The following is a 16,359-nucleotide window of genomic DNA, read 5'->3' on the forward strand; positions in this document are numbered from 1 at the left end:
GAGGGAAGAGCACGGGCGGGACGTTGAATAATGGCATTACTTCTGCCGCATATCCAAGCCCATTCGTGACTCGGTGATTTCTCTCCACCGTGCAACGCTCCAAACCAACGGCCATACGTACGCAGGTAGGTATACCGGAAGTGGTAATACCCGCAACCAGTATCACATTTCTATGATTCCTAGGCACCTAGGGTATTCTTGCGGGCTTGACAGTATCGAGCGTAGATACTCTAACTATCTAGATGGATGGCTCATCCTTGCGAGTCTCCCACGGGTCATCCCACGCGAGATAAAGATGTAAGCAATAGCTTCCAGCCAATCAGATAAACCGGCACGATAGAAAAGAGAAATTAAACAAAGTGGGTCCGCATGTGCTATATATAGGCTCGTTTAGTGGATCCAGTGACGTAATCATGGAACCGTGAGAAAGTACGATCTCCCGTCTCACACCGGGGGAAGGTGCGGGGGGAGGGCGAAGAAGGAAGCGACGCTCATCGCGGGTACTTAAGTACAAGATGCACGTGTCCAGCAGGGCGGAGGAAATGGACAGATTGTCGTCACGATAAATATATCTCCTGGCTTAACTACTTAAGATACCTAGCAGAATATGTAACGAGCGCATTTCTACCAATGTGTCCCCCTAGATCGTCAAACGTCAGACGCGTCCCTTTATCGCCGTGTTTCGGATAGCTGCCGCGCTCGGCCGGGTCGGTGCGCCACGGCGCTACGGGGTTGGGCGCCGGCGAGTGGTATTCCCCCTCCGCAGCGCGTGGGCTTTCTTCAGCTTGTCGAAGTTGAACATGGACCAGAACATCCCGTCCTGTGCGCGGAGGTCAGTCTCGAAGTCGCGACGCCCTGCTCGGAGGTGGGGGGGGGGGGGGGGACCGGCTGCTTACCCATATGGTCCGGAACGCGAGCGCGTCCAGCATGCGGATGATGAACGTCGCCTTTCCGTACCAGAACCACGCAGGCGGTGACGGCTTCAGGCTCTGCGCGACGACGTTGTGCGCGTACACGAAGCGGTCGGTCGTGTCTATCCGCTCCTCGCACGTGTCAGAGCATGTTGTCTTGTCTGCACCTCTTGAGATTCGTCTTACCGGGAGTTCTGCGTACGTGTTGCCGGAACTCGGCAGCGAGGGGAGCAAAGTACGAGTCTGTCCCGCGAGTCAGCGTGCCCTAACCAACTCGACGGATGCAGCTTACCCTCTGGGATTTCCCGGTCTGTGTCTCTCTTGAGAATGTTGGTGCCCACCTCCCCAGATATTATCTATTACCACGTCAGCATCTTAGTTTTCCGTCTCACCACAGCGGGAAGGACATCCGTACCGTGAGGACTTTGACGCTAAGTAGATTCGGGAGATGTTAGTGGACGCGAGCCTCTAGAAAATAGCTCTCATTCACGGCAGCTTACTCTAGCGGGGCCAGCTCGACGCGTAGGGTGTTGGACCAATGCTGCAGAGCCGCCTTCGTGGCATTGTACGACGCTAGAGCACCTTGTCAGATAATACCGAGAGTGAATAGCATCATGCTCCGTGTTTGGCTTACCTCCGTAGACGTATGGCACGACCCCCCCGATGGAACCGATGTTGACGATGGTGCCAGACGACTCGATCAACATGTCGTGGAAGTGCCGCACCATCCTCATGGGCCCAAAAACGTTGACGTCAAACATCGTCTGCACTGACCTGACCTCAGTGTCGATTGCTGTCATGGTGTAGCCTTAGAAACATTGCTTTAGCGTCGAGACCCTCTCTGGGCGAGGGGAGGGGAGGACTGAGTAGGCCCGTACATATTCCACTGGGAGGAGGTGAGCAAGTGAGAACAACCCTGGGATTATTCTCCAGGTATGGCTGTGAAGCTAGGCGCACTTACGCGTTATTAACAAGAATATCGAGGTACCCGTCGGTCAGAGCGAGAATGTTCTTCTTCAACTCCAGGATGGATGCCTCCTTCGTCACATCCAGCGGGAACCAGGTGATTCCCGCTTCAGAAAGATGCTCGCTGGACTCCGAAGGAAGAACTGTGGCAATAGCGTGGAGGCCCCGCTGAGAATACTCGCGGACGAGTGCCTCTCCAATGCCTCCTTGGCCACATCTACCAGGAAGAGATTCGTGTTAGTACTGTAGGATATGCGTTCCTGGAGTGACACCCTACCCTGTGACAAGAGCGAATTTCGACCTAGACGGCATAGCTAGGACGTCGATAAAGCGAATATCTCGGTGGGAGCAGAAAGAGAGACGGGGCGAGGATGCCGAGTACTCGAAGCAATTTGCATGGCTTTCACCCCCACACAGCTCAGGTCTTGATAGGAGATATCGTGTTAGTTCCACCCCCACATCGCAGAGCTCCTGATAGAAGATATCGCGGAATCTCCTTCCCCCCTTCAGGCAACCAGCTCAGGCTCCGCGTATGGGGTTGATGACGTGCATATCGAGCAATATTTCACCACGGGTCTCTGCTTGAATCCACCTGTGTTACGCCGATGATGAATGGCGGTGTGATGAACTCGGGCTTCCGGCGGTTGTCCATTCTAGATTATCCCGAGCTGCGTAATCTGACTGATAGCAATTAAGATGTGATGTGGTGTCGTGTTGAAGGGCCATGATAGAGGGTGTCACTCGCCTGAGTATAATATTACACGCCGGACTTATCTACCGCATGATGCGTGCTTACCCCGACCCAGAGATGCAGAATTATCCCACATCTGACATACATGTGCAACTCTGATCGAGTACGGCCTATACGTCTCCGAGACGCAGCCACAAGCCCGTCGAAACCCAGGGGAAGGTTGCTAGAGGACGCGGACTAGGAAACCAACCATAATTCTCTCTTTATCTCAAGTGGTATGGCCGTGGGGATAGACATACCTATTGGTCTTCGTATATGCTGTATGATACGGCTATATAGCTCCAAGCATCAACACAGAGACACAAGCGCAGTTCGTATATTAAATGTACTCCGTTCTTTAGCCGTGGCCTCCTGAAAACAACTAAGACAAAGTGTTGTTATAATCTTCACACTCACACCACATCTCAGCCTCTGCGCTACTATGCATACTGTTGAGATGCCAAGCTTCGCCGGAAGCCCTGCGGAACCAACGCTCAGACAGATAAATGGAAACGGCACTCTGAAGACTACTAACGGATTCACTAATGGCCTGAACGGCCATAAGGCTACTAACGGACACACCAATGGCCATACTAATGGAGCCCACGCCTTGGGGCAGGATATCAACGGGGAGGACCCGATCTGTATTGTGGGAATGGGTAAGCAAAGTCCGCATTGCTCAAATGAAAAAGAAGAAAACCTACTGAGTCATCCCGCCGCTAGCATGTCGCCTTCCCGGGGGGATTCGCTCGCCGTCAGACCTCTGGGACTTTCTGGTGCGCAAGAGGTCGGCCCAGGGGCCGGTGCCGCGCGAGCGATTCAACATCAAGGCGTTCTACCACCCGGACGGCAGCCGGTCGGGGGTCATGGACGCGGACGGCGGGTATTTCCTGCAGGAGGACGTGCGCCAGTTCGAGAACAGCTTCTTCGGTATCAACAACCTGGAGGCTACCTACATGGACCCGCAGCAGCGGAAGCTGCTGGAGGTCGTCTTCGAGTGCTTCGAGAACGCCGGGCTCTCCATGGAGGCTGTCGCCGGCGCCGATATCGGCGTGTACGTCGGCAACTTCACCGTCGATTACCAGATGATGCAGGCGCGGGATATAGACTACATGCATCGCCTCGGTGCTACTGGGTCCGGGACCGCGATCAGTACGTGTCCCCCCCCTCGCCGAAGCAATCTCCAGCCGGATTTGGCTCCCACGGGAGTTAACCGCTGACCTGATGACTTGCAGTGGCGAATAGGATCAGCCACGTATTCGACCTTCACGGACCTAGGTGAGCAGCCCACCCTAGGCCTTGATGGTGCTATTATCTGTGGCCGTCGCTGACAATAACGTCCCGCCAGTTTCGTCCTCGACACGGCGTGTTCTTCGTCGATCTACTGTCTCCACAATGCCGTCAGCGCCATCAGATCCGGCGAATGCAGCGGGGCCATTGTGGCCGGTGCCAACTTGATCACGTCCCCCGAACAGCACCTAGGCACGGCGAAAAGCGGCGTTCTTTCGCCGACCTCGACCTGCCACACCTTTGATGCCTCAGCAGATGGCTACGGTCGGGGAGAGGCAGTAAGCGCTGTATATTTGAAGCCTCTGTCTGCCGCCCTGCGCGATGGGGACAAGGTGTGGTCAGTTATCCGCAGTACCGCCATCAACGCGTAAGGCCCCCCTTATCTCTGTGGGTTGTTATGACGGCTTTACTAATCACCATGGCATAGCAACGGAAAAACACCTGGTATCACACAGCCAAGCTCTAAATTACAAGAGGAAGTTATACGGAAGGCATATGCTAGAGCTGGCCTCAGTTTCGACGACACAGATTACATAGAATGCCATGGAACTGGCACAGCGGTGGGGGATCCTATCGAAGTAGGCGGTTTGACGAACTGCTTTGGCCCCAGAGACCTGCCCTTAAAGATCGGCTCGGTAAGTCCTGTTCCCAAGCTCTGTCACGCCCTCTTTTCGTTTGGCACTTCCCTGTAATGATCGATTGTGATCTAACGCATCTTTCTTAAATCCAGGTCAAGACAAATCTCGGACATAGTGAGGCTGCGAGTGGCCTGACGTCCCTCATCAAAGTTGCGCTGGCCTTCCATAATGCTAAAATCCCGCCCTCATATGGTGTCACCAAATTAAACCCTAAGCGTGAGTTTCCGCTGTGTCTCCGAGAAACAGGGACAAGAGAACCTCGTATTTCCTAACCCTGCTTATTTCCAGTGCGCCTTTGGGAGGCAAATATGACTGTTGCGACGGAGGTCACCGACTGGCCCAGAACCCTACGAAGAGCGAGCATTAATTCCTTCGGATATGGAGGCGCGAATGCCCACACTATCCTCGAATCTGTTGAAAGTTACCTTAAAACGAGTCCACCAGAGCAAGGCCTACAGCCAGAAGAAGCAACCCAGGATAAACTAATAATTCTCCCGGTGTCTGCTGCGTCGACGAAATCCTTGGAGGTCCGGATTAAGCAGACCACAGATGCCATCCAGCACAGCCATAACCACGGCGTCAAAAGCCTGGCCTTCACTCTGGCCCAGCGCATGCCCCGACACCGCATCAAGGGGTTTCTTACCGCTAAGGCCAGGACAGACGGCAGCGCGGAATTTGTCCAGTCGGAAATAACAGAGCCGGTCGACCCAAGCTTCGCAAACCTGCCTTTTGCGTTCGTGTTTACTGGCCAAGGGGCACAGTATGCTGGCATGGCTCGGGAACTGCTCGAGAACAACGAGAGTTTCCTGCAGACCATCCGCGAGCTCGACGATGTCTTGCAAAGCTTACCGCCAAAAACGGCCCCCAAATGGACATTGGAGCAGACGATTCTGGACTCGCCCGAGGTCAGCCAGATCAATCACGTCACCCGCAGCCAGCCTATTTGCACCGCTGTGCAGATCGGGCTCGTAAATCTCCTCCAGGGCTGGGCAATTACTCCTTCTGCAACGGTCGGGCATTCTTCCGGTGAAATTGCCGCAGCCTACGCTGCAGGGCTGCTGACAAGCAAAGAGGCCATCCTCGCGGCATACTTCAGAGGCTTTGCCGTCGGCAAGCTGCAATCGCGAGGCACTATGGTTGCTGCTGGGCTCGGTCCGGAACCTGCTGAGGATCTCATCAAGGAGAAGGGACTACAGGGACAAGTCTGCGTGGCCTGCGTAAACTCGCCGCAGAGCGTTACGCTAAGCGGCTCCGAGGAGGGAGCGGACATCATCATATCCGAGCTTCAGAAGAACCAAACCTTCGCCCGCAAGCTGGAGACGAACGGAAGAGCCTACCACTCGCATCTAGTTAAAGAGATCGGCCAGCTATACGAAAATCTCCTGACCCCGTATCTGGAGAGGAGCAACAGAGTGTCTGATGTCGAAATGGTTTCGTCGGTCGGATACGACGGACCCCGAGATATTCTGCTCGGCGATAGGGCTACCACGGCTCGCTACTGGCGGGACAACCTAGAGAAATCGGTCCAGTTCAGTTCGGCGCTCGAAAAGCTGATAGGTGACAACAAGTACCATCTAGTCGAGTTAGGGCCTCACTCTGCCCTTAAGAGCCCAATACAGCAGATCCAAACGAAGACGAAAGGGAAGCAAAACCTCCTTCCCTATAGTTCAACGTTGGTCAGGGGCCAGGATGCCGACGTGTGCCTGAAGAAATTCGCAGGGAGGCTCTTCCAACATGGCTATTCTCTTGACTGGAATAATGTCAACGAGTTGAGCCGGCAGAATCAAATAATGCAACATAACATCCCCCCTTACCCTTGGGATTACTCCTCAGGTTTGCTGTGGGTCGAGATGCGGCCCAGCATTGATCTCCGCAACCGCCGATTTGCCCGCCATGAGCTTCTCGGATCGCTACAGCCGGCTGGAAATGGGATCGACTGGGCATGGCGCAATGTTCTCCAACTCGGCGAAGTCCCCTGGCTCTCTGAACACAAGGTCGAGGCCCAAGTTGTCTTCCCGGCGGTCGCCTACCTAGCGATGGCCATGGAGGCCGCATCCCAGGCACACGGGCTCAAGGACCCGTACACGGGCGTATATCTCAAGCCAAACACGACGTTTGAGTTCCGCAACGTCAGCTTTGGGACCGCCCTGGTGGTGCAGGATGATGCAGGTGTTGCTGGCAAAGGGACGGAGGTACACACGTTGTTGTCGTGGAGGAAGCTCTCTACCACCACCCAATCGGAGGACTGGTGCGACTTCGCCATATCATCGTGGGAGGACGGCCGGTCTGTGTTGCACTGTTCAGGCTCAATCCGAGTTAGCAACCCCGTCAAGCTTGAGGAGGTAACCACGGTTAGCAATACGAACGGGTTCGAAAAGCTGGGGATGAAGCCATGGTATAGCAAGCTTATTGAAGAGGGCATCAGTTTTGGACCCAACTTCCAAGCGCTGACCAGCCTGAGCACCGACGTTAGCCACGTCCGGACCGATGCCATCGCAACTACCAACCTGCGGGTCAAGGTCGGCAAAGAGACCGATACGACGTATCCAGTGCACCCAGTTACTATCGATGGAGTTATGCAGTCGGGTGTTATGGGAGGCACCGGAGGGAATGTGAGAGCACTCCGCGTGCATCTTCCGATCTTCATGCCCGAGTGCCGAATCCGATGTGTTGGAGAGTCAATCGAGGAGGAGGCATTTATCCATTCCCAATTTACCAGGACCGGTGTTTCGACGATCAGAATCAACTCCACCCTCCGGGATGCTCGGGGTACGCCCGTAGTAGACATAAAGAACTTGCGGTTGTCGATGTACACCGGAAAGGTAGCTCCAGAAATCAACACCAACCCGCAACTCCAGCGTCACCCGACCCTGCGCGTCAACTGGAAACCCGATATCATAAGCCTGTCTCCAGACGTACAGACGCAGCTAGACCGCTACATCGACAACTTCATCTTGCAACATCAACAGCCGGATCTGGTTGAGAGGGCCATCGTAGTGGGAGCGCTCCTAGATCTCCTAGGCCACAACAACCCGAGCATGCGTATCCTAGAGCTTGGGCCGGAATGTCAGTGCAAGAGGAAGCTCTGGCAAGATATCCTAGATATGGGGACAGCACTTCCACGCTGCCGATCTTGGAGTTCCGGCGATATCACCGGAGATAATGAGGTCGCAATAGAAGGCGACGTCTCAGGGCCATTCGACGGTCTCCTAATTTCCAAGGTAGGCATCCCCCGTTTTCTGTGCGCGGCGGCATACCCGGCTAACCTAGCTGTGATATAGCATTCCGTATTAGAGCAAGTCTGGGAGCAGGCTCCACAACAGGCGATCTCTCTAGTTGGCGATAACGGCACCATCATAACCCGCAAAACGAAAGCGGCTATATCTGCGCTCACCTCGGCCAATTTCACCGTTATAGAGGTGAAGGGAGAAATAATCCTGGCCGTTCGACAATCGGGCGCGAGACCATTGAAGGGCAAGGATGTTCTCATTGTGGTAAGTCTGCCGCTTTAACACCAGGATAGGCGTTCGAGTTACTTAGACCTACTTTTGCTAACTCCGAATTAGTCGAGGAACCCTTCACCCGTTCTGTCGAGCTTTACGGACACTCTGTCAACCTTTTTGAGAGAGGTTGCTAGCGCCTCTACAGTTCAGAATATTTCCCTTGCCGATATCTCCGGAGTCGAGATCTCATCCAAGACTATATGCATCTCCACGCTCGAGATAGAGAGAGAGTTTCTTGCCACCATGAGCCAGGAAGACATGGACAGCCTAAGGAAAATAACAGACGTTGTGACGAACCTTCTCTGGCTAACCGGTGCGAATATGCTGTCTGGAAACCCTGAACCTAACCTCACGCTCTCAAACGGACTCTCTCGAGCAATAATGCTTGAGCAGCCATCGCTTCGCTGGTCGCTACTGGATGTTGGAGATGCAAATAAGCTACCTACCCTTGTCCAAGCAATTTCCGAGAACTTGTCAAGGACTCTCACGACTTATGACCACATCGACGACAAGGAGTTCATCCTAGTGGATGGTCTTTTATACACAAGTCGGTTTGGGCCGGACCTTGGCATTAACGCGCTCTTCAGGAGGCGTGTCAAGGAACAAGAGCCGATCGAGAAGATTCCCCTATCCACTGTGGGATTGGCTCGGCTCGCCATCGGGAGACCGGGGGTTACCGACACGCTGCACCTCCAGCAGGTCCGCGAGGTGCCGACAGCCCCGCCGAGCGGGTTTATAGAAGTCGCCACACAGGCCGTCAGCCTTAATGCCAAAGACATCTACGCGATGAGCGGCCAAGTAGAGACACGAGAGGGAACAGCCGCACTGGAATTCGCTGGCGTCGTTACTGCCGTCGGCCCAGAAGTCGGGGGACTACTGCCTGGAGACCGAGTCGTGGTCATGGCCCCCCACCGCTTCGCCACGATTGAGCGTGTCCCGGCCTGGGCAGCACACAAGATGCTTCCGGAAGAAGACTTCGGTGTCTTGTGCACGCTTCCTGTAGTGTATACATCGGCCCTCTACGCGCTGCGCGATCGAGCGCATTTGCGTGCTGGCGAGTCGGTCCTGATCCATTCCGGCGCTGGGGCCTTCGGCATGGCTGCTATTAGCCTCGCTACACGCATTGGTGCTACGGTGTACACAACGGTCGGCTCTCAGGCCAAACGAGAATTCCTCGTGAACGAACTAGGTGTGGACGCCTCTCATATCTTCAGTTCTCGGGACAAGTCCTTCGCAGCGGATCTTAAGCACGCCACACATGGCCGAGGAGTGGACGTAGTAGTCAACTCCCTTGTCGGTGATCTCATGCACGCCAGCTGGGACTGCTTGGCTAGCTTCGGACGATTTGTTGAAATTGGCAAACGCGAGCTGGTGGACGCCGGAAAGCTAGAGAGTAAGTTACCCCCAAAATATCGCCAAACCCGGATTCTCGAGAGTTCGCCTCTGCCTTCCCCAGAAATGGTCGTATAATGGGCTGACTCCTAGCGTTATAGTGCACATGTTCTTGAAGAACACCACCTTCACAGCGTTCGATACCATGGACATCTTCTACCACGAGGACCAGTTCTACCGCGACGTGTGGATCAGGTACGTTAGACGTTCCGAATTTCAAAGGAAAAGAGGTAACAAGGCTGACGCCGTTGGGTTCTAAAATTTAAGTGCAACCAAGGAAGTGTTGGAAATGTACCGTTCCGGCCAGATCAAACCAGGACCAATTGCCAAGTTTGATGTCGCGGACATCTCACAGGCGTTCCATCACTTCTCTAAGAAGGATCGGATTGGGAAAGTAGTCGTGTCGCTCGAAAGTCCAAAGAGTCAAGTTCCGGTAAGTTTTAAGCATTCGTCTCCTTCTGTCCGCTGTTAGACATTAACATGGATAAATCAGGCCGCACCCGCAAAGTACTCGACGGTATTCGACCCTGAAAAGGTCTATCTCTTGATAGGTTGCTTGGGCGGCCTTGGTCGCAGCCTCAGTCGTTGGATGATGTCGCGCGGTGCTCGGAATTTCGTATTTCTCGGAAGGACTGGCAGCGACAAGCCTAGCGCGAGAGAGCTGGTTACCCGCCTAGAGAACTCTGGAGCCCATGTTACTGTGGTCCGGGGTGATATCTCGAATGCCGACCACGTCAAAGCTTCCGTGGAGGCCTGCGAAGCGACTGGAAAGCCTATAGGGGGCGTAGTACAAGCGGCGATGGGTCTTCACGAAGCCCTTTTTAGCCGTATGACAAACGAGGCGTGGCACACCGGCATACAACCAAAATGGAAGGGCACATGGAATCTCCACAACGCCCTCGAGGGCCACGACGACGCGCTGGATTTCTTTTTGCTAACTTCTTCCGTCTCGGGCAGCGTAGCAACCGCAACAGAGAGCAACTACTGTTCTGCGAACGGTTTCCTTGATGCCTTCGCTCGCTGGCGACGCAGCCAGGGCAAAAAGGCTGTTTCGATAGGGCTCGGAATGATCTCAGAAGTCGGCTATCTCCACGAGAACCCAGAAATAGCAGCCTTGCTCCTTCGAAAGGGGCTCCAGCCTCTGGACGAGGAGGAATTCTTGCAGGTGGTAGACCTTTCCCTGAGCGGACCGGGAGGCGAATACGCGGCGCGTGAGCCGAACCCCGACCTCGCACATGTGCTGACCGGGTTGGAGCCGCTTGGACTTCGAAAGCTGATGGCCCAGGGTTGGGATGTGACTAGCGGAAACATGCAAGACTCGCGTACCTCGATCTTATCTGCGGCGTTGCTAGCAGAGCTAGGAGATGATCAGTCGGGCAGTGCTCAGATAGGATTAGCGGATGCGCCGGCGTGGTTGAAGGCAGTGCCGGCAGGCATTGTAGCCTCGTTCGCTTCCGATGCCACAGCTGCATCGCTGTTTGATGCCGTCCTAAACATCATACGAAAACGGTTCTCGAGCTTCATTCTCACGCCCCTCGAGCAAATCGACAACAGCAGGCCGCTGGCACAATTCGGCATGGACAGCATGATCGGGGCGGAATTCCGAACTTGGATCTGGGGCACATTCAAAGTCGACATCCCTTTCCTCGACCTCCTCAGCAACCAAAAATCGCTAACGAACATAGCTGAGACTGTCGGAGCGAAAATCGGCGAGTCGTAGATTAGACACCGAGCATTGGCGTGCCCTCAGACAGTTCAGATGTAATTCCGAAATGTCTAGAATAGAGAGGGCAAGGCGCACTCCGGCCAAATTCGAGTCGAGTGCAAATATTAGATCCCTTCGTCATTCTCTCTTCTTCGGTTCGCGTTGGTGACGGAATCTTCCGAGGGCATTCATTCATGTTCGTATACATATAACGAACACGTAAAGGTTTCAATCTGCGAGACCTGCGCATCGAACGAGTGATGGGTTTGGCCTCATAGGAATTGATGGCTCGACTTGCAAAGGGACACAGTTGTTGTCTGTCAGTTAGGATGCAAAAAGACCGAGTTGCAAAGGGGGAAATTACTGAGAGGGGCGTGTTACTAATCAGGCCAAGATATCTACGTACAGGTGCTTATGTCAGCAGAATATCAGATCTTATCTTATCACCTATACCTGGATCTATTCCGGAAAAGGCAGGTACCCCTCCTCCTTTTTGACCCCTCCCCCTTTTTTATCCTTCCCCCTTTTCACACAGATTCTTTAATATTAAATCTGAGACTATTTTTCTGAGACAACCAATCAATGGGGCATGGTGTTGAAGTCATATTGGTAACAAAAGCAGAATATATCTAGTCTGGACGTCTAAGTCTACAAAGCCAACTGAATTCTACACGGAGTCAATACAAATTCCCGACTCCTCTAATCATACACCGCCTTCTGCCTTTTCGAGCAACCACTGTGCAGAGAAATCATCGGCTCTATTCTCGAGCCCCCAACTCTGCGCCCGAACCAGGCTAGCACGATACCCTCTACGGGTACCTCGTCGGGAGGGGGTTGTTGAAGGCGAAGACGTTCTTGGGGTCGTACTGGGCCTTAAGCTTCGCCAGGCGAGGCAGCTTGTTGGCCCCATAGATCTGCTCCAGCGTCTCGTCTCCGTGCGCGTAGTTAACGTACACAGACAGGCCCGAGTACCCGGAGACGGCCGCGAAGTCCTGGCGAAGCTCGCGGCCGAGCGCGTTGCCCGGCTCGTCGGAGCTGCTCCCCGCTTCGTCCAAGAGGATCTGGATGAGCCTACATGTCGCACAGATGGGTCAGCTATCACGTTTTATGTCCCAACATATGAATCACAAATCGGCGGGGAGAATATTCGTTGGGGTAATGGGGGGCCCTCGTGTGACACGTACAGGTAAGTGGCTGTGTCTCTCCAGGGGTACGCCGTAGCGTCATCGGGAACGGCGACGGCGGCTTCGTTGGGGAAGCTCTCGAGGAGGACGGAGGAACCCCGCGCGTCGGGATATTGAGCATAGAAGCTGCCCATCTTTCCAAATGCTTGGATGGCGGCAGAGGCCGAGAATCTGCGGAGGTTGGCGGAATAGATGCTGACTACCCTGTCGGGGATGCATGTCTCAGCATCGCCTCCGAAGCCCGCTTCTGTAGTGACACGGTTCCAGGGAATGTTATTGATAGTCAGCACCGACGGCTTGAGCGCTAACACCGGGGCCATTGCGCGCAGTGCTTCCTGTCGGGGCCCGGCGTACACCCAGCTAGCAGAGATTTGGGGCTACACTCGCTGTTAATATTCATACGTCTCACGACACGGTACTCCCCTCGGAAAACGCACCTGGTTAGTAGTACTATTGTAGAGTATCCCTGATGTCGCAGCAAGTTTAGCTGTCAAGGAAGAAGGAGAATTCTTCCGGTTGATCAACGACTCGACGGCATTGAAATAGGAAACGTTCTTCTCGGCCGGGAACATGACGTCGACAGTAGTGAAGCTCTCGATTCGGCGATGGAGCCTGAACGTAGCCGACGTGATGATGCCAAAGTTGGCTCCGGCACCCCGAATTCCCCAAAACAGGTCCGGGTTGGAGCGCTCAGACACATCCAAGACCTTCCCATCGGCGGTAACCAGACGCACGGAGACCAAGGCATCAATGATCAGACCATAGACACCGCCAAGTCGCCCGATACCGCCGCCGATGGTGACGCCAACCATACCAGGACAAGAGCAAGTCCCAGTTTCTGATAAGCGGTCAGTAAGACGAAGCAAGATGTGTTTTAGCAGGTTCTTACGTATTTGATAGCCAGCATTGTATACAATGTCAACGATGTCCCTAAAGCGGACACCTCCGCCGACGGTCAGAAGGTCGGAAGACTTGTCAACGGAAACACCGTCGAGTCGAGAGAGATCGATGGCGAGACCACTGTGAAGGTTTCCTAAGGTCGTTCCATAGCCGTGGCGACCCCCAGTAGCAAGGAGTGGGATTTTGTATGCCGTCGCTAATTTGACCTAGGAATCATTTAGGACACGTCCGCCCATTTTGTCTTTGGCAAACTTACTGCTTCGACCACGTCGGCCTCGGTTTCCGGGCTCACCGCAGCGGCGTACGTTGGTGGTCTGAAGACAGCCCATCTCTCGGTTACATTTTCAAAACTGGCGTCCCCTGGGAAAGACAACGTGGTTCCAGAAGACCAGTCGATGCTGCTGTCGTTGAAAACGGATTGTATATCGGTACGCAAACGGACAGCGGCGGCAAAGCCGCCACTGGCGAGCCCGATGCTAGCGAAAGCAACACTGTTAAGGAAGCGCATCTTGAAGAGACTTTCCTTGATGATGTGAAGGGTGAGCTGGCGTGGTGGGAAGTGAAATCGCCAAGGAGAGTGGGGATGGTATACTTATATAGGCGAGAAAGGACGTTGGAAGCTCACCTTCGTCGCCTTTGTAAGTGGGTAAGTTGGCAGTAAGTGGTGACCCTAGCATCGCCTGATAGTGCATAAGCCTCACTTCCTAGACGGAGTAGGTAATTCTAGCAGTGATCGAATGTTCACTCTCTCCTTGTCATGATGAATGGGTATCTCACTTCGAAGTCATCGGTCCTCGGGCCTCTACTCGGCCTTTGGGGCTGACGCGAGGCCTCTTGATGGCAGCGCATCAGCAACCAGCGGGCGAATTGCGCAATGTGAAGCCAAGGTGTAGTGGGCGCAGGGAGGAAAGAGTCCTCCCATTGTCGACTCGGCGGTCGCTGAGAATCTATATCCGAAGGTGTCTAAATTCGTCGTTACGAATGTGGCATGGGGCTTACTTCGTTGGCGGATTCAGGTCTCCCATAACTAACCTCTTCACATATCTACGGCAAAGACTCATGCAGGATTCCTATGCGAAGCTATTCTGGCGATCTGCTATCCCCGGGAAAGCACTCAAGAGCAGTATTATCCGACAAGGATATGGCATTGGATGGCGATGAACGATATTGTCCGAAGCTGCCGGTAGCTTGATGCGCACATGGCTGCCCTGGAGATGGTATTAGGTATGTTATCATATCAACCAATCTCAGCAGGCTAATATTACCAATGGCTTTCGAAGGAATTTTGGCTACGCCGCATGTTGGCGCTCGGGCTATTTCTCGAATGTCGTTGCTTGGCGCAGCACCGTCCCGGTCATAGGATTTTCTGACATAAGATACTATTCTATGCTATCGTATCCTCGCCTCTGCGGATTCCATCTGATGGTACTGCCCGGTCTGTGAACAGTCGTCTCTGTGTAACTGCATCCGTATGAAGTCAGCCACCACAAAGTCGTAGTCCCTGGGCCTAAACGCCCCGGGGAAAGGAGTCAAGTGACGAACGGCGATAACACGCCATGTCCATCAGAGTCATTTGACCGAACAGTCACGAATTTCACAGCGGCGGTGGCCTTCGAAAGGCCCACCAACTGCTGTCGGATTCTAACCAGTCCTGCGCCGCACAATGAAATTTTCAATGAGGGCGACTCTACGCCAGCAGTGAAGAAATCCGAGGCGTCTTCAATACAGCCGATGGTGTCGTGTCTCCATGCCTTGAGACCGCACCTAGCAGCTCGGAAACTAACTTAGCTTGTACATACCCTGTCTGTCATACCGAGAAGAGGCCTCAGTTGGTACGTGGCGTAGACTAACTACATCCTCTTCGACAAATTGATGCCAGGATGAAGAGCGAATATTAGTCTCAGACGTCCGGTCCTACCCCACACGTGGCGCTTCCAGCTGCTTTTATGACGAACGCGGCATCCAATTACTGCAACAACAAGACGAGCCAGTTTGGCAGGCCTCCATTTACAAACTACATTTTACAGGGGCCGTCGGGAGTTTTTGACGGGTATGTATACTGCTTATCTGTCGGGCTATCCTGTTCGTCTTTAGACAATGATCTATGCGAGGCTGCGTGGTGAGGTAAGTACTGGGTCTAAAACCCCTGGGAGCTGAAGGGCTGAACCTAGCTGTCAGTGGCTATTATTCGTCTCCTCAACAAGGATTATCACCTTGTGGCCCACAGGAGCGCCTTACGCCCTGTCGTCCAGCTACATGTAGGTACTATGTAGCGTTGTCTCGTTCCAGACCAGCTTATGCATGAGGGGTGTGAATATCTGCCAAGACAAAGGACATAAGGGAGTATCCAGGACACGGCCATGGAGTACATTTCGGGTGGCTTCTGCAGGAACATCCAAAGCCCTTGCATAATGCTCATGTGCCAAGTTGACCCCAGTTCCGCGCAACCGGTACAGACGGACCAATGGGGCGATGACAATGATATCTGACATCGATGACATATATCAGCCACCCTCATGCGGGTGAAGGGTCATATGTCGCTACATGGCCGCGTAACTAGAATCTGAGATATAGCCCTATCCCGGAGCAGCCGAGGAGGCAATAACCCCAGCGGATTTCAACGAACGGGTCCCTTTCCATCGCTCCCACATCCTGCCAGACCCCAAATCACTGGGCCGCTTACTTGGCGCACGTGGTCCGCTACCTGGCTGCTCAGGAGCCTGCTCGTCTTACGTCGGCGGCAGGGTGCTAGAGCGCCCACCCCTCCGGCAATCCTACAGGTAGATATGACAGGGGCTCGTAGGCAAATATCAAGCCTCTCGGAAGAGGAAGGTGGGAGACAGGCATAGGATCTGATTCAGGACTAGTATATTCATAGCTCTGAGCCACGACGCCACTTAAGCCCAGCAGGGTCTCGTTTTACACCATATTCGAACTCGTGGACGAGGGTTCATGCAGGCATTACGGTAGTGTTGATGCCGTTCGTAAGTCAAGCATCGTATGTTGGTTACCACAAACGCCTCTGCGTAAGTAGAGTCATTCCGAGCCAATCTCAGTAGCCAACACGAAAGCTCGGTGTCTCTTTAAGCCCTCTAGTAATTCCTCGTACGGGTTTTCGGCGAAGAAGAAGTGGGCGGCAA

The 16,359-nt window shown here is 53.9% G+C and overlaps 3 protein-coding genes across 3 annotated transcripts; 1 reads left to right on the forward strand and 2 right to left on the reverse strand.

Moving 5' to 3' along the window:
* Positions 1-724: 724 nt before the first annotated feature.
* On the reverse strand, positions 725-3,031 carry GGS23DRAFT_602578 (NAD(P)-binding protein; the record flags this gene model as incomplete). Its single annotated transcript, XM_051519346.1, has 9 exons — positions 725-820; positions 897-1,033; positions 1,098-1,154; positions 1,204-1,267; positions 1,432-1,484; positions 1,546-1,685; positions 1,873-2,094; positions 2,155-2,178; positions 3,027-3,031. The coding sequence occupies 9 exons, from the start codon at positions 3,029-3,031 to the stop codon at positions 725-727; spliced, it is 798 nt and encodes a 265-aa protein (XP_051376229.1).
* On the forward strand, positions 3,013-11,150 carry GGS23DRAFT_612657 (polyketide synthase; the record flags this gene model as incomplete). Its single annotated transcript, XM_051520503.1, has 12 exons — positions 3,013-3,266; positions 3,367-3,759; positions 3,843-3,885; positions 3,956-4,264; positions 4,325-4,532; positions 4,628-4,751; positions 4,824-7,756; positions 7,817-8,029; positions 8,102-9,431; positions 9,532-9,625; positions 9,698-9,863; positions 9,924-11,150. Exons 1-12 carry the CDS (start codon positions 3,050-3,052, stop codon positions 11,148-11,150), a joined length of 7,257 nt encoding a protein of 2,418 aa, XP_051376230.1. The 5' UTR covers positions 3,013-3,049.
* A 519-nt stretch (positions 11,151-11,669) lies between these two features.
* On the reverse strand, positions 11,670-13,727 carry GGS23DRAFT_612659 (uncharacterized protein; the record flags this gene model as incomplete). The annotated part of the gene is made up of 5 exons (XM_051520504.1): positions 11,670-12,206; positions 12,320-12,696; positions 12,757-13,157; positions 13,209-13,425; positions 13,476-13,727. 5 exons carry the CDS (start codon positions 13,725-13,727, stop codon positions 11,945-11,947), a joined length of 1,509 nt encoding a protein of 502 aa, XP_051376231.1. The 3' UTR covers positions 11,670-11,944.
* Positions 13,728-16,359: the final 2,632 nt, after the last annotated feature.

This window comes from Durotheca rogersii (assembly GCF_024521655.1).
Source record: "Durotheca rogersii strain YMJ 92031201 chromosome Unknown GGS23scaffold_2, whole genome shotgun sequence".
NCBI lineage: Eukaryota > Fungi > Ascomycota > Sordariomycetes > Xylariales > Xylariaceae > Durotheca > Durotheca rogersii.